This window comes from Ammospiza caudacuta, chromosome 17 (assembly GCF_027887145.1).
Source record: "Ammospiza caudacuta isolate bAmmCau1 chromosome 17, bAmmCau1.pri, whole genome shotgun sequence".
Taxonomy (NCBI): domain Eukaryota; kingdom Metazoa; phylum Chordata; class Aves; order Passeriformes; family Passerellidae; genus Ammospiza; species Ammospiza caudacuta.
The window spans coordinates 3,439,890-3,461,850 of record NC_080609.1 but is presented as its reverse complement, the minus strand read 5'-3'; the positions used below and the strand labels follow the sequence as shown (position 1 = coordinate 3,461,850).

At 47.1% G+C, this 21,961-nt stretch overlaps 1 protein-coding gene across 2 annotated transcripts in view; it reads right to left on the bottom strand.

The window, feature by feature from the left end:
• ADCY9 (adenylate cyclase 9) overlaps positions 1 to 7,926 on the bottom strand; it is an 84,031-nt gene extending 76,105 nt beyond the window's left edge. Inside the window, exon 1 of one of the 2 annotated variants that reach the window (XM_058815683.1) lies at positions 6,029 to 7,926. In XM_058815683.1, coding sequence (XP_058671666.1) covers positions 6,029 to 7,727 — 1,699 coding nt within the window. In that variant the 5' untranslated portion in view covers positions 7,728 to 7,926. The remainder of the gene's footprint in view (positions 1 to 6,028) is intronic. The other variant, XM_058815682.1, reaches the window with a different exon arrangement.
• Positions 7,927 to 21,961: the final 14,035 nt, after the last annotated feature.

The window sequence follows — 21,961 nt, the reverse complement described above, 5'->3', positions numbered from 1 at the left end:
TGCACACAAACTCAGGCTTACTTAGAGAAAAAGTTCTGTCATTTCATCAAGTCATACTTGGAAAGCTCAATAATCACTAGGTTTTCCTACTGAGTTCTTTCTTTTGTTTATAGCTGTGAAAGACATCTTCAGAGAGTGAAGACTTGACAAGAATCAGGTTGAGCAACTACAGTCACTATTTACATGGTAAAATTACAGATCATGTCAAAATGTTAAATCAATGTAGAATTTGCTTCTCCCTGGCAATATGCCTTTGTGCAAATTACCTCTAATTATTATTCTTTATCTGTCACTGAATACTTTCTATTTTTGAAATACAGGAGTGAAGTCAACCTGTGTATGATATTTTATTTTCACTGTCACACATAAAATCATGAACCTCACAACATGAGGTTCCCTACCTTATGTCACACATAAAATCATGAACCTCACCACCTCAACAACAGTTAATAGTCAGATTATGTAAAGCTGATAAACTGACTGGTCACTACAATTTTCTATCATGAGCAGCACTTAAAATTCTGTTTGTGGGAAAGCAGAAATATATACACATGCTTACCTAATTACCACTTTTTAAAAAAATGGACATTTGTTCTGTCTACTTTGGCCTGATCATCAGATCAGTACCAGAACACATGAAATCCAGAATCAGTGTGTCACAAGCCAGCTCAATAAATATAAAAAGCCTGTATCTAAAGACTTACTTTTATAGAACATGATGAAACCAGAAATTGAACAAAAAGACCTGCACAGCAGCTGGCAAGACACAAGACAAGCACCCTAACCCCCTCATTGACTCCAAAACCTTCACTTGTTAAGGACTAAAGCTGCCCTTAGCCCCAGAGCAAAGCTGAATCTGCAGAGCTCTCTGCAGAGCCATCCTGCTGGCACAAGCACAAGCCTTCTAGATTTACACTGTGCCCAGCAGGCTGGCCTCAAAAAGCCAAGGAAAACTTTCATCTGATCTTTCATCTACCTCTGAACTTCCAGAAGCACAAGACAGCTACAGGTTCTCTCTGTGCAGAGTGCTGGTAAAGGCCAGGGAGTCAGGGCAGGCAGGGCAGACTCCAGGGCTTGTTTTAAGGTCTCCCCTGACCAGCTGCAGAGGGGAGGGAAAAAAAATCAATTATTTCTCTTCATAACTGACCAAGATTTTTGTCTTTCAGGAACACCCCTGCCATGTTCCCTGCAGCCCAAACATGAAGCAGCAGTGGAGTATCAAGTCACCAAGCAGAGCTGCAGCCCATGTGCCAAGGGAGAAGATCACAGGCTGCCACCCTGAAAAGAGCCAGGTTATTCATGGACTAAAAGGTTTCACCACTGAGCAGGCTGGGCTCAAAAGGCCAAGGAAAACTGTCATCTGATCTTTCATCTACCTCTGAACTTCCAGAAGCACATGACAGCTACAGGTTCTCTCTGTGCCCAGTGCTGGTAAAGGCCAGGGAGTCAGGGCAGGCTCCAGTGCTTGTCAGGGGTGCTCTTCCCTGAGCAGCTGCAGAGGGGAGGAAGGGAAGAAAAATTCAATGACTTCTCTTCATAACTTGACCCAAGATTTTGTCTTTCAGCAGCACTCATGTCCTGCTCCCTGCAACCCAAACATGAAGCAGCAGTGGGATATCAAGTCACCAAGCAGAGCTGCAGCCCATGTGCCATGGGAGAAGCTCACAGGCTGCCACCCTGAAAAGAGCCAGGTTATTTATTCATGGACTAAAAGGTTTCACCATTGAGCAAAATGGTGATTTTTATAACCAATTTACTTATTACTAAAGAAACATTTAAAATTATTAGTAAATATTAAAAGAAACACAGAGAACAGTGAAAGCAGCACATCAAGAGGAGATCTTTGAAAAGCTTTATCAGGAACTGCTGGCCACAGGTGACCTGGTGGGTGCTCCTGCAGTAATTGCTGTGAAAGCCACCCTTCCCTGTGCCACCAGCCCTGCCTCAGCCAGGTGACACAGAGCACAACAATCCCTCAGCACTTTCTCCATGATGAAATAAGGGATAAAATCAGAGAGAAAAGCGTGGCTGTATTATCAAGAGCTTCTAACAGGAGTACAGCAATAAAGCCACTCCTTGAGGCAAACTTAACAAGGAGATGTCTGGCTGCAAAAAGTTTGGGAATTATTTTGGGTATCAGTGCACACAGAGAGGCCCCAAATGAAATCTTGGTTCTGCTGTGCTATGCCCTATAAACACAGAGAAAGCATTCTTGCCCCAACATACTTATTTTGAGCACTTAAAAAACAAGATGCCAGTGACCCTGATATTTCTGGAAGAGTTGCTGGCTGGTAAATAGCAATATTGTGACCTCCCAAGCAACAAGAAAGAGAAATGCAAACAACCAAGAAGAACAGAGCAAAACAAAAATATTTCCATAAGCAGAAGTTTTTCTATCCCAAGAGATCTCTGCCTCCAGAGCTCAAAAGGGACACATTAACCTGTGTTATGTGACTCTCAGTATCTCACAATCCTCAATAAATTTATTTGCTAGGAAGCTCTGCAAGAAAACAGAAAAAGTGGATTGTCTCAAATCCTACAGGAAAATTATTATGGAAGATATAATTGGACTGATGGCTGGGGTTTATCTGTGGATCTCAAAAATTTCCCTGCAAAACTCTCCTGCACTCCCTTCACATCCAAGGGGATCAGGTACTGTGAAAACAGGGATCTAAGGAATCTTAAAACATAGAGCAGTCAGAAATAGGCAAATTTTTTTGCAAGGCATCACTGGTAAGCTCTCCTTGTTCATTTCTTCTAGACACCATCTATTTAATTCCAAAGTCAGAAACTGCAGGGAACACACCAGGGCCTCCCTGCTTGCACTAAGGAGCCAAGGAAGCAAAGGAGGAAGATAAGATACTCCCATCCTAAGATTCCAGAAAGAAATTGAGTCTTGCCTCATCTCCAAATCCAGGAAGAGCAGCACTAGGACAACTTGGAGCACATGAAGCTGAGTGCTTCAAAGGGAATGGGGAGCAGGGTTTTGAAGCAGTTTCCCAAGTGATTCCCCCACACCCTGGAGAGCTGTACCTGGATTCCTTGGGGGTGAAGCCAGCCAAAGGAGCAGCCTGGCACGCTCCAGCCACAGAGGGGCTTTTGTTCCAAGAGCTGCTCCAGAAGCAGTGTTAGGTGCAAGTCCTGAAGTGTGCAGAACGTGGACATGGTGTGCTCAGCACCTCCTACTTCTGCTCTTTGAAGAGTTTACTTGCTCCTGTTGACTCAGCCTCAAAGATAGCTACAGCTGCTGCAGCTCAGACAATTAAGAGATAATACACTAGACATACAGCATCAAAAATAGGATATAATTAAGATATCAAAGGTTGAAAGGAAGCTGAGAATTGAAGTACTGGTAGGGAAACAAAGCTTATGTGTGCTATCTGTACAGCACTTTTATACTTGAAGAGAGTACAGAGTATGAGATAATTAAACAACCACTACAAACTTCCTCTTCTCTATTGCTACTATCAACAGATTTTCAGGGAAAACAGTAAAGCAAAGCTTCCTAACAGCACCTCCATTCACAGAACTGAGCAGGTGCTTGGCAGAGATCAATTAATTAAGAGGTGAAATCTCAGTTTTCCTTATTAAATCTCAGAGCTGCTCCCTAACAAAACCCTCCCCTGCAGCAGATCCTACACACCAGCCCCTGGCACTGCTGTTTGATGGCTTTTATCATTGCCTTTGATGTATTTTTTCCCCTGATGGCATTTACCTATAAGCTGAGTAATCTGGCTGCAGAACAAAGTTCTGAGGAAATAGGAAAAATGGGCAGCTCTGAAGCACCCACTAACTACCACATCGCCTGAGGGTCTGGGCAGGGAGGGAACAGAGTTAAGTGTGCTACAAACCTGTGGCTAAGGGCAAAGTCATGGCAAAGGTCTGCTTGGCTTAGAAACACACACAGCCTCTGATTTCTATAACTGCATAAGACATTGGTAAGAAATGGCAGCTGATTACAGCTCTACCAAAAAAAAAAAAAATACAGAAGTGAAATGGGGAAAAAGCAAAGCCCAACCCATATTCCTTGTTAAAGTAATTCTTACCACATGCTCCAGCTGCTTTCGTAGCTACACTTCAGGGTAAGAAGAGACCATTAAATGTCAGTTCACAAAGCAAATCTCATCTTATCTAGACTGCATGTCAGTTTGTCCATCTGTAGTACCCTGGCTGAAGCAGGAGCTGTGAAAGGCATTCAGAGCTGCAAAATCCAAACCTCTGTACTGAGGAGCCAGAGCAGCCTGTGCCCTCTCGTGATAAATGGCAACCAAGGACAGAACAGAAGTCTGAGAAAGACCATGAAAAACCCACTGCTGGCATGTGGTATAATTGCTCTACACAGTGCTCTTGTGATCTCCTAGAAAATACAAACAAATAAATAAGAATATTTAGGAGCAGTCTCCACAGCTAAGTTCATGTCAGTTTGGGACTAATATTGAGGACAGTAATAAATGCAGCAAAAATATTGAATTTTATTTGTAGCTACAACACAGCCTTCACACTGCATTTGGCTGTAAAGGTACATGGAAGGGGGAAGTATCACAGGGCTGTTCCTCTACAACCTGTTCAATCTATTTCCATTAGAACAGCAAAATTCATCTTAGAGTAACAACGAGGTTACATCTTACGCTGTTTTCTTGAAAGCACACTCCCACTGAAATCCATCAGTGTCAACACTTCCCAAAGAAATTCAGTGAATCGGTATTTTAGGAGCCAAGCAGAAAGCCCAAGCCCAGGGACACACATCTGCTTCAGCCCCGTGGCCCCCAGGCAGCAATGTCACAGCTGATGTCGCTGCTGCCTGGGAGGCTCCTGCTGCAGCCACGCTGCCCTATGCAGGCAGACAGCTCGCTCACCAAAAATAAGTTTTTGTGTCACATCAAAACAAGCACCTGCCAGGGGCAAGCAGCTGCCACTGCCACCACTGCTCTGCAGTGCTGTCCCCACGTCCTTACTCACTGACCTTTCCACCACCATCCCGGCCTCCTTTTGTGTTTGTTGCCACAAATATCTCCTTCCTCCATCACTATGCCAGTTTATGACTCCTTCGGGTTCTTCCACTCAGTTTTCCAGGTTACTTCATCAAAATGGGTATTTTTATAAGCAGAACAAATAAACTCACAGGGCATGCCAGGGTTCGTTACATATTCCACTCCCATTTAGATCCATCTGCTCCCCACCTTGGCCTGGGAGCACTGCACACAACAATCTCTCTGTGAGACAAAGGCAGGGCACTGGAGAGACACAGCTTTGACAAAAGAGCCAATTAAACCCTCAGCTCGTACAACCCTCCTGCACGCGCCTCTAAGTGCTGCTAGAAAGCAGCCAGAAGTTTCCCTTCAAAAGGAACATTGCAGAAAAATGAAAATCAGACTTTTAACCAAAGGGAACGGAAGGATCCTTAATTTTCTTCTCCAAAAGGCAAATTTGCCATTTCATCCCCAGATCCCTTGAGCTGCAGAAATGAGAGCATCTGCCAGCTCACTGAGCCACCTGAGTAACTTTTTCCAGCCTAACTCCAAACTGCAACAACTTGCCATATCAAACTGCCAAATCTACAGTGCTCATTTCTTTCTGTGAATCCAGCTGTCATTTTTCCCAAATGCCTTCTCAGTCCCAACTCTCCTGATGCCAAAAAAAAACCTTTTCACAGATATACATAATTTTGCAAAACACATATGCTCTCTGTATGGCACATGAAGTCAATTAACAAGTTTACTTACAGAATTAAAGGATGACACACAACAGTAAAACAAAAACCTCTCGCAGACAGCAAACACATGAACCTTCTCCTCCCTGCAAAGCAACACTCTCAGAAGGAGCGCTGAGTTTCAAAGCCTACGTTGAGTACCACAGATGATCTCTCACGCTTATCTCCCTGGCATCTTTTATCCTGTAATTCCCCCGGTGTTTGTGATCGTCAGCACACTGAGTTAAATGTAAAACACGGTCAGCAAGCACAGAGCAGGCACCGGGGCAACTCTGTTACCTCGCAAAAGAAAAACAAGCACAAAATAAAAACACGTACCTTTTAACTGGTCGGCTACCACGCTCTGACCGACGCGCTCAACCACCTTGCCATCCTCCATTTCATAGCGATCATCCAAATATTTGGCAGTAGCTTCCGAAATATGGACCTTGCCAGCCACCCCAAGCTGCTCCATCAGATTGGCCAAATTGACATCGTTGGACCACACATCGAACTTGAACCTCCTCATGCCTAAGATGCCACACAGGACTGTTCCGGTGTGAACACCGACTCTCATGTTCACCATTTCTTTCTTCTCCTGGCAGAACTGCTCGATGGCTTTGATCATCCCCAAGCCCATCTCGATGCAGCAGTAGGCATGGTCTGCCCGGGGCTCAGGGCAGCCGGCCACGCAGTAGTAACAGTCTCCCAAAGTGCTGATCTTCTCACATTTAGTGTCCTCACACAGACGGTCAAAGCGTCCGAAGAGGTCATTCAGGAGTCCCACCAGGGCGTGGGCTGATTTGTTGGCGCTCATTTTCGTGAAGCCGACGATATCCGCGAACAAAATGCTCACTTGCTCGATCTGCTGCATTTTAAAGGGACGGAATATTATGGGGGTTTTCTGTATGGAGGGCTTCTTCTTCCTGTTTTTGGGGCTTGAGGTGGAATGACGTTTGATGGAGTTTTCACTTTCATCATCCCCCTGCTTCATTAAGTCATCGGCTATTATTCTTGGCATAACAGAATGAATCATCCTCTCTTTCAGGGCTTTTTCCACTTCCAAGTCTTTTCCATGCATGATGGATTGCCCCACTTTCAGGAATGTGCTTCTTGATCTGACTTCGGACATGATAAATAAATGAATACCGATGGCGTGGATGCAGATGTGCAGGAAGGCTTTACTCAACAGCTCCCAGTAAACCGCACCAGCTCCCAGAGGTGAGAAACAGTTCTCATCACGGAAGTGATAACCAAAGGTCTCGAAGAGGACCGAGTACGACAGTCCCAGGAACAAGCTTAAATACAGGGGTAAGTGCATCACTGTGTAAAGCAACAAGAGCACTTCAATACACATAGAAAAACTGCCCACTTGAGAAAGACAAGTGTCCGTGGGATCTGCCGGGAGAGTCCGGTTGGACATGTCACCACTTCCTGAGACAGGCTTCAGAGCCTGGAACTGCGGAGCGAGGGTCAGAGCAAACACCAGGAGGGTGAGTATCAGCGAAGTCCATACGTAATGGCGGGCATAAGTCTTAGTGAAAGTGAACACAAAAAAAGCTACACATACCAGGAGGAAGCACAGAGCCGGCACCATGAAAACAATCTGTTTCTCTCTCATGTGTATGCCGAAGTAGATGCCCCAGAGCAGACAGGCCACGCCAATGTAGAAGAGGGCATAGCGAAACCTGCGCTGCGTCTGCGGGAAGCATCTCTCCATGCAAGCCTCCTCCAGGTTGTTGGAGTCGAACTTGGGGTTCCACCACTTGGAAGAGGCCCTCTCGAAGAGCTGCGGCAGCTTCTTCTGCCGGCGGAGGCCGGAGCCAGTGCCGCCCGCTCCGCCGGCTCGGCGGGCGCCCCCCGACTCCCCCGAGCTGCAGCTGGAGGAGATGCTGTACTTGCAGTGCTTGGAAGAGGTGCAGCCCTGGTGCTGCTTGGGGTTGATTTTCACCGTCACGCTGTTGCTGTCCCCGCTGGAGTCGCAGCTCACCTCGGTGCTGTGGTGATGCAGCAGCTGCTGGTGCGGTGGGGAAGCCATGTTGTCAATTCCTCCTCAAGAGCCCGCGCCGGACTTGGGTCTCTGGGGTTGCCGAAGCCACCGGGCTCCTCGCAGAGTCGCCTCTAGTCTCCTCCGGTCCCCGCCGCGTAGGGGCGGCCGGGCAGCGCCGCGGCGATCGGCCGCTCGCCGGGCTCCGCACACTGCGCGCCGGGGCTGCCCCGCATAGTCCCCTCGCCTGGGCCGAGCCGGGCCGGGGCTGCCGCCGCCCGCCGCCGGCCCCGCTCCCCCGCAGCCCTCCCGAGGCGCGGGGCGGGCGGGCCGCTGGCTCAGCCCCGCGGGGGGGACGTCGGGCCCCCGCCGGGAGGGGACCGCTCCTCCATGTCGGCTGCAGCTGCCCGCCGCTTCCTCCCCGCACGGCCGCCGACGAGGGGCCGCCTCCCGCCCTCAGCCGCCCGCCCAGCCGGGACGGCAGCAGCAGCCACTGTTCTCTGCTCCGCCCGCCCGCCCGTCTGAGGGGAGGAAGGGGAGCGCGGGGACGCGCTCAAGCGGCCGCCACCATCTTCCTCACGGCGCGGGGGGGGGTTCGGGGGGGGCTGCGGGAGCGCGCCCCCGCTGGCCAATTGGGCGCGGCGGCGCGGCGGGAGCGCGCCCCCCCCCTACACACAAACACACACTTCCCGCCTCAGTGCGAGGGTCGCGGGCAGGAGCGGGGACGGTCCCCTCAGACAGGGACGGGCGTGATGTCAATATCGCTCTCCGTGAGGCAGGGACGGGACAGCGAGGGTGGCGGGGGCCGGGCGGCACCTTAGCGGGGACAGTCCGCGGGGCCGAGCGCCGGGGTTCCCGGGCTGCCCCCGCCACCGCCCTCCCCACCGGCTGACATTTGCCATGCGCAGACAACATGCACTTCACCAAACAATTCAGCCCGACCCCCGCTGCAAACTCGCTGGGTTATTTTTCTCCTCGTTCTCCGCTTGTTTATGGCTGACGCTATCTCGCCTGCACCGCTCCCTCGGTTTCATTATCTCTCCTCGCAGATGGACCGTAGCTTTCCTTCTTCACAGGGCTTCTCTCTGCTGGTGCTAGAGCTCCCTCTCCTCTCCCCAGCTCTGCATCCCTCACCCTTGCTCACAGGTGATGTTCCCGTATTGGTCCCACCTCATCCCCCTCAGCTCCAGCCCCAGTTCTTCCTGCTGTGGCTCCTCCTTCCCTGAATCCCATTTACTTTATTCCAGGTGAGCCTTCTCCAGTGAAGCACTTCACTCCAGCCTCCCTTCCTCCTGCAGCCCCTTCTCCTCTGAAGACCCCAGCATACCGTAAAATAAAGCCAATGGCGCTAATGTAAAAATAGTGACATTGTGGCCATGGGAACAGGGCAGTGACCATCCCCTGTGCTGGGCACCTCCAATCCCGGGGTGAGTTTTTGGCCTCTCAAGACAAGACAGACATTGAGGGTCTGGAGAGTGTTCTGGGCTGGGTCAGGAGCACCAGGAGGGGCTGAGGGAGCTGGGAAGGGGCTCAGCCTGGAGAAAAGGAGGCTCAGGGGGGACCTTGTGGCTCTGCACAACTCCTGACAGGAGGGGACAGCCGGGTAAGGGTTGGGCTCTGCTCCCAGGGAACAGGGACAGGATGAAACAGCCTCAAGTTGTGCCAAGACCAGTTCAGATCAGATACTGGGAACAATTCTTCACTGGAAAGGCAGTCAGACACTGGCACAAGGTGCCCGTGGCAGTGGTGGAGTCACCATCCCTGAAGTGCTCAAAAAACAAGTGGACATGGTACTTCACAGTATGGATTAGTGGGCACAGTAATATTGGGTCAAAGGGTGGACTCAATGGCCTTGGAGGTCTTTTCCAGCCATAATGATCTATGACTCTCTGTACTCTTTTTCAAAAATAGTAATAGAAAATCTGTGGCCACACCATTACTGAAATTGAAACCTGCCCTATTTTCCATTACCTTTGTAAAGATGTCCTGTAACCATGCTGTAACATATGTTCGTAGTGTTATTGTTTAGAAGAAATTTGTATTTCCTGACATGCTCAAATATCAAACTAATCTCCAAAAATTCCAGTTAATAGCAATAATTGTTCTGGTTTTGCTGTGACATAGTTGTCTCTTGAATTCCAGCTAATGGCTCAGCTGATCAATATTTTATAGGGAGTGCTGCTTACCATGCAGCTCTTACATAAACACTGTTGGGACGAGAGAAATCCCTGAGCTGACAGAGCAGAAAGGCAGGATGGCCTCCTGGGCTTGGCTATTAATTGATAAAATTACTAAAACTTCTTTCCAGCCTTTTTATTGATTCATCTAAATATACTTGAAGTTACATTCTTACTTCATAGAGGATGATGAATTTATTTAATCTGCAGGATTAAAGAAGTGCAACAGTTTCCAAGGATTCAAAGGTGTGGTGGGAAAAGAAAAAAGTTTTTTACCTCATTGGCAGAGAATTTAAGGTAAAACTACCAGTGTTTTTATTTTTTTTTTTTAAGCAAACCTGTAAGATTTATGTTGGGTGATTTGAACTTAGAGATTTAAAAGGTACTGAAATTCCAGCATAGATTTTTTTGTCTTGTTCCCCTGGGCTCCATAAAGTGGGACTTTGTATGTTCTTAGAATAAACAGAATCACATCAAAGATACTGGCTACATCACAAGTTTTCACTGAGTCACCCACATGATGCCAAATAGTTCCTCTTTCCCAGCTTTTGTTTATGAGTTTGAAGGAGGGAGATGGGATGGAAGGAGATATCTGACTTGTCCGACCCTCCTTTGATAAACTGCACATGGGAGTTTCAGGGTTATGCAGAATCCTTGCTCCCCCAAGGAGCTCCCATTAAACTTTTAACCTGCAGGCTCCCATCCTGCTCCTCCACTTGATCTTTTGGGTGGAACAGCCACCAACACTCCCCATCTTCCCCTGTCCATGGAAACATCCTGCATGTGCAGTCAAGGAACAGTTCTCTTCAATTTTCATTAGCTCTGGCTGGGACAGATCTCGTGCTGTCTCCTGAAACACTGAATTTTTAATTTCACTTTGCTTTTATTGTGTAAATTTTTCTCTGTTGAATTCAAGTAGCAGATTAAATGCATGAAGCAGAAAACCACAAACACCAGTGATGCTTGGATTCATTTTAAGTGTGACTGAGATTTGTTTTAGAGAACAAGAAGTGGTTTGAGGTTGTATTTGTTATTTCCTCACCACCACCACCTTCTGATTTGTTTTTATCCAGATGGGTGTAACAGCCATTGTGTCCCTAAGGCAGCACCTGAGTGGATCATGTCTGTGGCATCCTTTAAGGAAGATGCTTCCTCTGGATCACTTTTTAGCCAGCACAATGAGCCATCCTGTAGAGCTGGGATCCTCCATGCAGGCTGGATCCTGAGCCCTGGCTTCATTCTGGACTTGGTTGTGCTGCTTCCCTGTGGAGAACTCTGACCACCCTTCCAAAATACTCTGGGACTGCTTTCCTTTCTCAGAGGAAAATTAGTTAGAGGAAATATTTCACAGAGCAATAGCTGGGCAAATGCAAACCCTCCTTGCAGAGTTCTTTTAACTTCAAGCCACTAAATACACATTTAGTCTATGGAACTGTATTTACTTCCCCTCTCAGAGGAACAAGCTTTGTCAGCTGTAATGATGAGCTGTTGTTTGACATTCATAATATTGTACTTGACTGCTTATCTGATGGAGGCATGCAAAGCTATTTAGGGGCTTCTGAAATGTGACAGCCCACATGATGCTTTTTTAGACTTCACAAACCGCCTTCAGGAGGGAGGAGAACCTGGCTGGCTGCAACAACAGCCTGCCTTAATGCCAGCAGGGCTGCTGGGGCTGGGGAGGAGAAATGGCCTTTGAGGGTTTGCAGCTTTTGTTGTGTGCTGTCAAAGGAAGAGCTTGCAGCCTGAAGGAACAGCATGGTGGATGCCATGGGTGGGGACTGTGGGGATTATTGATCCTGCCTGGAAACAGCATAAAGATGGAGGCAAATATGTTAAAACATGTTTGGACCATCCACAGACAGAAGGGGGCTCAAGGGAAACAGCTCAGATGCCCCATGTCATGCTATCTTCTCTTAATAAACAGAAAGATCTCACTTTCTGACAAATTGCTGTATCTTCATCCTTACTGACATGCAGAGCAATCATTGTAAGTTTTGTTTTGAATCCTGGAAGCCTCCAGGTGAAAGAACTCATTTAGGAAAACCAAAACTCAACAAATCTTCTGGCTTCTTTTCACAGACTAACAGGTAAACCTTGACAAATATTGTGAAACACTGTTACTCCTTCATGGTTTTAAAAATTATAAAGTATCACAATGTTTATTTCATTATTCCATAGCAGAAGAGCACAAGGGTTGCCTTTGACATCTGTTCCATATGAACCCACAGAAGCTGAGTAAATGGGTGGGGCATTCTCACCTCCTTGCAGTGCCCAGGTTGGTTTTGTGTTCTCTATTTTCATCCTTCTGAAATTGCTGTTCAATTTATTCATATCACTGGGAGGATTTCATATCCCAGATGAGATGCACAGATTAAATAAGCAAGTAAGCAATAGAAGATCTTTTTATGTGACTCAAGAGAGAGGATGAATCCCAGTCTGGATGAGTGGAAATCTCTGACTCCTCTGGGACCAGGATTTTACTTGCAGGCTTTATGGTTGGCTCATTGGAGTGGTCTTTTTGCCAAAAGCAGTGCAGAAAATTCCACTTATCTGACAAAATGTCTGCCACCAGGAGGTGGCTTCACTCAAATACACATTTCTTTAAGATGAAGACAAACTTAAATTTATTGCTCATTTCATTCATAACCAGAAGTTCTCCTCACTTGCCCAGCTGCTGAATCAGCTTGGGTACCTCAGCCTTGAGTCAGCAGAGCCCAAAATAGAAACTTGCTCCATTTCCGAAGAGAGGAAGTGCCGCTGTTGTCTGCAAATACAGCCACATCTGACATGCTTTTATAGCTACAAACACTCAGGGCAGGGACTTCCATGGCACTCTGCTGCTTAAAAAAAAAAAAAAAAAAAAAAAAAAAAAAAAAAAAGGGGGAAGTAAAAAGGCACTTTCTTATTCAAAATAGCAGTGTTAGGGTTGCTGTGAGTGGAACTGTGGGCATGTGGGAGTCCCAAGGATTAAAGAGCAAGAGAAGGACTTTACAAGTGGCAGTCATTGATGTCACCTAGCCCAGCCCAGCACCAAGCTCCCACTCCACCTGCTTGCAGTTTCTCAGGACATGCTCAGGAATTAGGCAGACAACAAACAGGCTATAACCAAACTGAAGCAGAGTCTTAAGCCATTAGGAAATAATGGCAAGAAAACATGGTAGAAGCTCTAAAACACTGACTGGAGATCAGCTACCAGCGTTCCCAAGGTAGAGCTAAGTCAGTCCTGCTGCCATGAGGTAACTCCATTTTATAGCACAGCATAAAACAGCAAAAAACCTGGGGAAATGACCAAGAGCTGCAGTCAAATAATGGCAAGTGACACTAAAGTCATCAGCAGGACTTCATGAGTAGGTGGAAGGCAGTGAAAAGGCACATAAAAATAGTCTTATGTGATACAAATGAGGGAGGATTTTCTGTGGCTCCAAGTCAGGACAAGAAGTACAAGAATGAGGAAAATGTGAGTTAACTGGATCTGCCCTTCTCAAGATCTGCAGTTTTTTCTCTTGCAAATGAGCATCTGTGGTATTTGGCATCCTACAAAAGGACCCCCTTGTCCAGCAGCACTGGGGTGCCCCCTTCCCATGGGTGCTCCTGGTTTTCTTTTCCTGCATGCTGCAGGATGGTGTCATGTTCTTCTTGGTCCAAGCAAACTGGTGCTTGCATTAAATGTGTCTGAATTGGCTCTGTTTTCTACAAGGAAAAGCCATTCCAATGGGCAGACAAAAATCAGTAACTGCTTTTAAACCATGGGCAGACAAGATGTGATCCTTGACACAGAATTTTCCTGCAGTACCATGGAGGAAACTGTAGATACTTGAAAAATTTATCGTTTCTGCAACAGGTGTGAAGGTTGCAACACACAATTTTACCATTTTTGCAAATTGAAACATGTTTCATATTTAGTTGAAAGAGGTGGGGTGAGGATTTACAGGTGTAATTACAGGATTGTGCACACAGTGCAGCTTTGGGAGGAAGACCTACTGCAAATCCACAGAAAACCCCAGCTGAGGAATTGCATGTGCCACAAGCAGTTACACACCATCAAACTTTGAGAAACATTTGCTATGTGTGCACTAGGCCCTTTTTAAATTTAGATTTCTGGGAAGAAGAGAATTGCTGGGGCATTTCTGTGACCTGATCCCTCGTCTTGGTTGATCCCTGATGGAAAGGTGACCCCGGGCACGGCTGAGCTGGGAATGGATCTGGTGAGAGCCATTGCTGTCTGATCCAAGCACAGTGTTCCCAACTGTATCCCTGAATAGATCCACTTGCTCTTTCCCTGGCTCTATTTTAGCCACAAATCTCTTATTCTGCCCCGTGGGTACCAACATTTTGTTAAAAAATAACCAAACTCAGTAATACTGGTGCACTTTTTTTTCCCCCAAAGGGTTGAAGTGAACGTTCTTCTTACCTATACCTAGGACTTTACCTGTGTACCTGCAGCTCTGGTGATATCTAGAAAGATACATGACCTTTACTCCTTCAGTGGATCAGATATATCTCAGCAACTTAGCAATGTTGGGACAAGTATGAAGTGGAAGGCACTGAGAAACTATTAAATCGATTTTTAGTTTGTATTTAAGACAATTTCTACACACTTTTGTGTTCTCAAGCTTGGAGAAAGTTCACTTTTTTCTACAAACACAGCAACCTGTTATTACTTCAAATTTTTATTGTGGTGGTAGGATTGAGACTTAGATGAAACAAGAAAGATTCATACAGGGCAATGTATAGAATCAGACAATCATGGAATGGTTTGGCTTGGAAGGGAGTATAAAGATCATCTCTTTCCAACCCCCTTCCACTAGACCAGGTGAAACCAAACACCTTCCAAAAACTCATGTTTAAAACTGAGCATGAATGAATGTTTTTGCCATGTGCCTTGTTCTGTTTCCAGAGGAAACAAAAGAAGAAAATGTTGCTGAGAACACTAAAACATAACACTTTGGCAGAGGTGGTTGTCACATCCTCCAGGCACTTTTACCTGTGGTGCTGCCCTGGCAGTTGTGGTGTATTGTGGAAATAAAGTGTGAAGTCACTCAGGAGTGGGTCCTGCTGGTTGTGGATGAGGCAAGTACAGAAATACCTTTTGTCAGAGGTAAGAGGGAAGGCTTGCTTCCACAGGGGAAGGGGAATAATGGTTCTGAGAACTGAAAACACAGCAAATGTCTGTTAAAAGGGGGAGCTGGGGAGCAGGACAAGGTGGCACATAGAGCCCAGTGAAAGGTCACAAAGGGAGAAATGCTACAATCCAGCATTTATTGCCTAATGGTGCCAGGATTTAGAAATGGGGACCCTAATCCTTTTATAAACCAGGAATCTCCTTGATTGGTGAATGGGATAACCAACAGCCATCATCAATAGGTAAAAATCACACCCTTGTGCTTTGTCCACACATTGAACTCTCAATGTAACAATGGAGAGGCAAAATCCCTCTCCAGGAATTTCCCACCAAAGGTTTCCTCCAGACTGCAGCTTCCAGAAGCTCTGCATGATTTTACCTGTGAGAACTGCTCAGATTGCTTGGTAGATTTAGTGAGATGAGTTATTCACCAAAGGGATCTTGGTTATGATGGTACTACTATGTGTGATCTCATGCCTAAAACTGTCCCACATCTTGTCTATTTATTTGGGAAATTAATTTCTAGAACACTTGGAAAGCAAAAACAGGAGTTGAAATTGCCTCTCAGTATTTCTTCAGTCCAAACAAAAAACCAAACCAACTCATTGTGTGTCTTACATGTTCAGTCCAAACATCTCAGTTATTAATGTTAAATTCCTGGGTGCCTGGAGAACCTGTTCTTGAATAAGCTGCAAAGCTGAAGCCTGGCTGAAAATATTAAAGTAAGGTATCCCACCATCTTCAGCTGAAGGATTTTCCACAATTCTGCAGTGATTTTGGGAGGCAGAGCCATGTGACCAGAGAAGGAGAAAAGGCTCCAGCCATGCACCAGGGAAGTAGGGGCTCAGAAGCAGACTGATTGTTCAAAGTGGCTTTTTCCTGTCTGTTCATTTATCCTCTTTCACCATCCTTGTTTCCATTCCTTCCTCAGCTTTATCTCTGTTGAAGAGAAGAGAAAATATTCTATTCCCCTTTCACAGTTGTAACACATATTTATTAAGTCTCATTCTATTATAACTCAAATAACTATTGCCATGTTTGATTCTCTATTTGGACAATTTAAGCTCTTAATGAAGAATTTGCCCTGCATCTGGATCTCTTCCTTCCTTTTTTTCATTGAGTTCAGTTCACAGTCAAGCCCCATGGACTGCTTTAGACACACTTTGAGTGGAGATGTTTGGATTTTTATCTGATTTTCCCTCCTGCCCTGTCTCACCCCTCCAGCTGCGCTGCTCAGACCAGGTGACACCAAGTCCATCACTTTGCTACAGCCTCAAACTCCTTCTTCCAAGCCAGAAATGTGGGCAGGGCTTTTGGAGAGATTATCATCTTCCTAACCTCAGCCTGAGTGCAAAGCAGCCCACAGCCCACCTCTGTCCCTGTGAGCAGTCGTGCTTCTCTAACCATGGAAACTTCAGCAACACAGAGTTGCTGCTTTCATTTCCCCCCAAAAAGGCAGTGACAGATTAGTGGGAGGATGTTTCTTTCTCCAACAGAACAGAGCTTCAGGTGGCCACTGCCTGGAGCCCACCACCTCTGCCCTGCTCAGTGTCCTAGGAGAAGTGCAGATGTAGAATTTTTGGGCTGAGGTCTTATTTAAATTATATATATTAGGCTGAAAAATGAACACACAGGAATGAAGGATGCTCCCAGTGCCTGTTGGAGCTGACAGCAGGGATGGTCTGGGCTGCTCCATCCTCCTCCTGTATCTCAAGGCAAGGACGTGGCAAACACCATGGACTGAAAGAAGTCCCTTTTATAGGCCCCAAATCTTACAGAAAATAAAGAGTTACAAGGCTGAAGAAACCTCTTAGGCTGGAAATGTATTCAGTGTTTCTGCAGAATGGGGAGAGCACAGACCTTCACTTACCAAAAGCAGCCAAATCTACAGGACTGTGGGGTTGGAAGACTTTTATGTCTAGCAAGTAATAACTGTCTTTAATTAGCTTTGTTTACATGATAGATGTCAATGTCAAGCTCTCTCCATGAAAAGGGCAGAATGTCCTTAGTGGGAAATGTGAGTTTTGAAGCCTGACAGCATAAAACCAGCGGGAAGGTTTGTGCTCAGACTGCTGGGGAGAAAAATCACCTTTGGCTCAATAAAACAGGAAGGATTTCAAGCCCACAGCAGAAGTTTTTCAAGAAACTAATGAAAATGGGGGATTATAGTTTAAACTGTTTTGCAATGGCTGGCCTCAATCCTGCAGACACTTTTCACACACACTCAACTTTATATCTGTGGTTGGTTCTGCTGACCCTCATGGGATTATTGACACCTGGAGATAGAAGTGAAGGCCAGACTGTTTACAGAGCAGAGTTTAAACTATAGCATTTTAATTTTTAAAAAAGGCATTATATCAAGGTCTGCATAATCAGCTCATTGGGATCCTTCATGTTTGAAAAAAAAACCCTGAGAAACTCAGGAATTAAGATTCATTAGGTGGTCTCAGATCTGTTCCCTTGTGTGAATAGGACCTTTTGTTGTGCTGGATCATAGCACTGGCCCACAAAACTTATTCAGCAAATATTGAAAAAAACCCACCTTCATAAAATTTGAATCTATGGCTCACATGCAAATACTGTCTGTATTTCTTTCCTCTCTAAAAAAAAGTATGTTTGACCACTAACTGAGACTGAAAGGTTTCTCCTCATCAACAGAGAGCAACTAATTAGGGAAAAAAAAAAACTGGTTTATAAATTTTTTTTTTAATTTTGATTTTTTTTTTCTTTTTTATCTCAGCAGTATATTGTACCTGCCATGAAAGCACTTTTTGGAACCCCCAAAACAGGAATAAATCCCCTCTGCGAGCTCTGGTTCCACCATTTATCAGACTGCTGGTGCAGGAGCCAAACTGCCATTGGGCTGACTCACATTTGGCATTTGGAGTTTATGTACGTGATGACGATGTTTGCAAGCAACAGGGGAAAAACCCTGTGTTCATCAGCACCATGATCCCAGCAAAACCTTCCCTCCTCAGCTGCATCAGCAGAGCCCAGGGATGTGGCCAGAGCCTAAGGCTGCTGTGGGCACTGTTGTCACCACTCTTTGCCACCCAGCACCACAATCCTCACATTGCATCCCAGACTTCCAGCTGGCCATGCCCTGTGGCTGCCAGAGCCCCAGATCTGCCCAAATTTAGGCACACCTGGTGCCCCTTTGCCCTGCCCATCCATCCTGACCCTCTGTGATTCTGCCAGCATCCTTTGTGGCTCTGGAGAGCCAGCTTTGGCACTCAGGACACCTTTCACATGATCCTTATCCCCCCAGGTCCAATATTTTCAATGTATTATTCCTGGCACTGGTATTGTCCTTGACACCAGGTTTATTTTTATCTTGCTGGCCCTTTTTATCTCCAGCTCTGTTGCCCTAAGTCTTATCTTGTTTTTTGCCTTTTCCCAGGCTTTAAGGACCTGATGGGGACTCTGGCCAGACAATGACCTGGCAGACTTGGCTGTAATTGGCTGTCACTCCCACCTGTCTCTCCTGGCATTCCCTAAGCTTTAACCACAATTTCTGGCTGCATCACAGTCCTGTTGGTCAGAGGCAGAAGTTGTCCCTTCAGGTCCTGCCACCACAGTTGCTCTAGGTGTCCTCTGGCTCAGGCTGACCCATCACCACCTGCCCCATGTCCCACCTCTGACATCCTGCCTCATCCTTTTCCAGGTGAAGAACCACAGCTGGAATGAAAAGGGGACAATGCCATGGGAAAACCCTGTCCTGGGATGCAATAACCCCCCAGCCTATTCAGTTTTGCCATGATTGACTGGGCCCTGCAGGGTTAGAGGCCAGGCTGGCCCTCCTGGAGCATTTGGCTGAGTCTGTCACCATTTACCTAAACACATCTCAGCTGCTGAAAATCCCATCCTGATCTGCTGCAAAGTGGAAATAATTTGTTAAATGCTTTATACTGGGGCAGTAGCACACCTTCCTCTTGCTGAAGCATTTGGATTTCTGCCCATGGAGAGGACCAAAGAGAGCATCAGGATCCAACTAGGTGAGCAGATACCCAGAGCACAGCCTTGATTTTGGCTGGGGCTGGGGCTGCAGCTGCAGCTGACATGAACTTTCCACTGGTGGCAATGGGTCAGAGGCAGCTGGGGCTCCTTTCCTTCCCTCTCCAGCCCTTGCCTTTGGGAGCTGTGGGCAGGATTAAGGAGAAAAAGCAATGTATGGGTCATGGGAAGAGGGAAAACAGCCGCAGCTCAGCCAGCCGAAGAGGAAACAGGGGACACAGATGTCTGTGGAGAGCTGAAGCCACTTGCAGAGGATGCATTTACTTGTATTTCCTTCCAGAAGAGCTTAATTGCAATGTTTTTTAATGACAGGTAGGATGGGAGCTGGGCTTCTGCCTAAGCACTTCTGTGTCCTGCATAGAAGTGCTGAATTTAATATTAACAACAATTAATCACTGGGAAGCAGCTGGCCACATTCCCTGCCTGGGAGGGCTTGGTTTGCATGCTCAGCCCCACCAAACTCCATCCCCAGGCCAATGGCACTGGAAAGTCACCAGGAAGCAAGGGCCTTCCCTGTGCTGCTGGATTTTGGTCTGGATCTGAAGTGATGATGGCACCAGCATCCTCTCCCCATTCCCACCAACAGAACAAAGGTGGTTTTGGACACCTCTTGTCTCTCCCATGGGTAGGAATTTGCCACTTGCCACCATCTCACCCACATTCCATTTCCCTTCCTTCTGCCCCAAAAGGCTACTGGGATAATTTCAGATCAGAGCAGCCCATGTGGGTTAGGGTGGATTGCAGGTTTGCCAGGAGGCGGATGGATTTATCCTGTTGCTGATACGGTGACTCGCTCTCTCATTAGCAGCACTAATTGCTCATTGCAAGTTTTGCACAGGTACATGAGTATTTTGGAACAGCTCATCTTTGCATCCTGTAATTAAATGACCACTAATGAACGTGTTGGAGAAGGAGGAGCCAAATGCTCCATTCCATGCTGGGCATCCATAGAATAACTGCTGGGAATTCACCAAGTTGGTGCCTGCAGCAGCTCTTGGTGAGGGACAGCAGTGTGTGAGCACCCTCCAGCCTCTGCTCTGCTTAGAGGTACCCCCAAGCCCTGGCCCACCACACCCCAGTTTTCAGGGGTAACATTTGCTGGACACCTCATGGAGTGAAATCCCCATCCCAGGGCTCCAGGATGCCCTGGCTTCTCTGATGCTTGCCCTGAATATGATGTAAGTGTACTAAAGCAAGTGGTGATCCCTTGGGGCCAATATCCAGGCTTTTCCCATCTCCCTCAAGCAGACAGTCCTTTTGGACATTCCTTTTTCCAAGGCAGAAGCTCCAGAGGTGGGCTTGCTCCCCTTCCTTCACCCTGTCTCCTCCAGGAAACACCAACCTCATGTGCAAACCCCAGTTCTGGGTCTGAACCCCTTTGCAGTCTGCAAATCCTTCTCCCGTGGAGACGTGTGGATGTAGCATTGGGGACATGGTTTGGTGGTGGCCTTGAGGACATGGTTTGGTGGTGGCCTTGGCAGTTTGGGATTAACAGCTGGGTTTGATGATCTTAGATGTCTTCTCCAACCCATGATTCCATTTGTGTCAACCAAGGGGAGTGCTCCCAAAGCCCCTGCACACTCTTCAGGACAGGGCTTTACTTGCCTTCCTGGTTAAGTGCCCTGCACATTTTGGACAAAATGTGTTGATTTGGGGTTTCTCACAGACACAAAATGATCTCTCTTAAGTGCTCTGGTTTGAGGCAGGAGGTGTCTATCTGACATGTCCTGAACTTAATGTTGAAACTCTTCCAACTCCAAGCCTGAGCCTAGACCCTGTCCTGGGAAGGGATGCCAAAGGCCTATGGGGTCTGTGCAAGCCAGGGTGCTTTTGGGGCTGCATGAAGTTCCACAGACCCAAAAAGGAGGGACTTACATGAAAGGGGTGTTTGTTTGCTCCAGGAGCTGTAAATGGCAGCTTGAACCAGTCAGGCATCTGCTGCCAGCAGGGAGAGTGACAACCCCAGCTCTGTGATGGACCACTGGGTGGGCAGATTTTTGGCAGAGAGTGAGTGGCTTCATAAAAATCTCACAGCAACTGGGGACTTACAATTGCAGCACAGGGAGTTTTGGGGGACAAGGTTTGGAAGGAGTTTGGCCCCAGCATTGGATGCATGGGAACAGCAGAAAACAGACTGGGTGGGGACCTCCAGTGTGCAGCAGGCAGAGCACCAGGGCTCCCCCCAGCTCCCAGCAGACCTTTCCAAAAGCTTTTATTCTTTTTCTGATGACTGGATATGGGATATTTTCATGCCTTCAGGAGATCAAGGGGCTGAGGTGGTGGAGGACAACCAAAAGGGACTGTAAACCCCTTCACTGGTGTTTGAGGAGCTTCAGGAGAACTCTGGAAACCTTGGTGGGAGCACCCTGGGAGCTGGCAGGATCCGGCTGCCGCCAGGCTCTCGGCAGCCCCGGCAGCTCTTCCCCAGCAGTGTCACTATGATAAATGTTTGTCTTTTCTGTCCAAGAGATACAGCAGAGCCACTGCCAGCACCGTGTCTCAGTGGAATTGGGGTTTTCTCTGCCAGGAGCGTTACCGGCTCATGATTCACATCTTTACAGCAGCTTTGGAAGGAAAATGTGCTTCTCGCCAGGCAGACCTTTATGCACGTCGAGATGCCACAGTTTTTCCAGACTTTCCAAAGGAAGCCACAGCCAAATGAGACATTCCTTCTCTTCTTCCAGCTTTCTTGGAACAATCTTCTTTGATTAGTATGTGAGACAGATAGTTGGAAAGAAAGACAGACAGACAGGCTGGGAATAGGGTTATAATGAGCAGTTTGCATGAGCCCCAGTCGCCGGTGGGAAGGTATCTCCATCCACCCCTTGCTGGGTGGCTGCTCAGAACCCCTGCTGTACACTGTAGTCCCCCACCCCTTTGTCCTCCTCCATGGTCCCCAGCCCCTTGATGGCATCCTGTCCTCCTCTATGGTACTGCACTCCTGCCCTCCTCCATGGTCCCCAAATCCC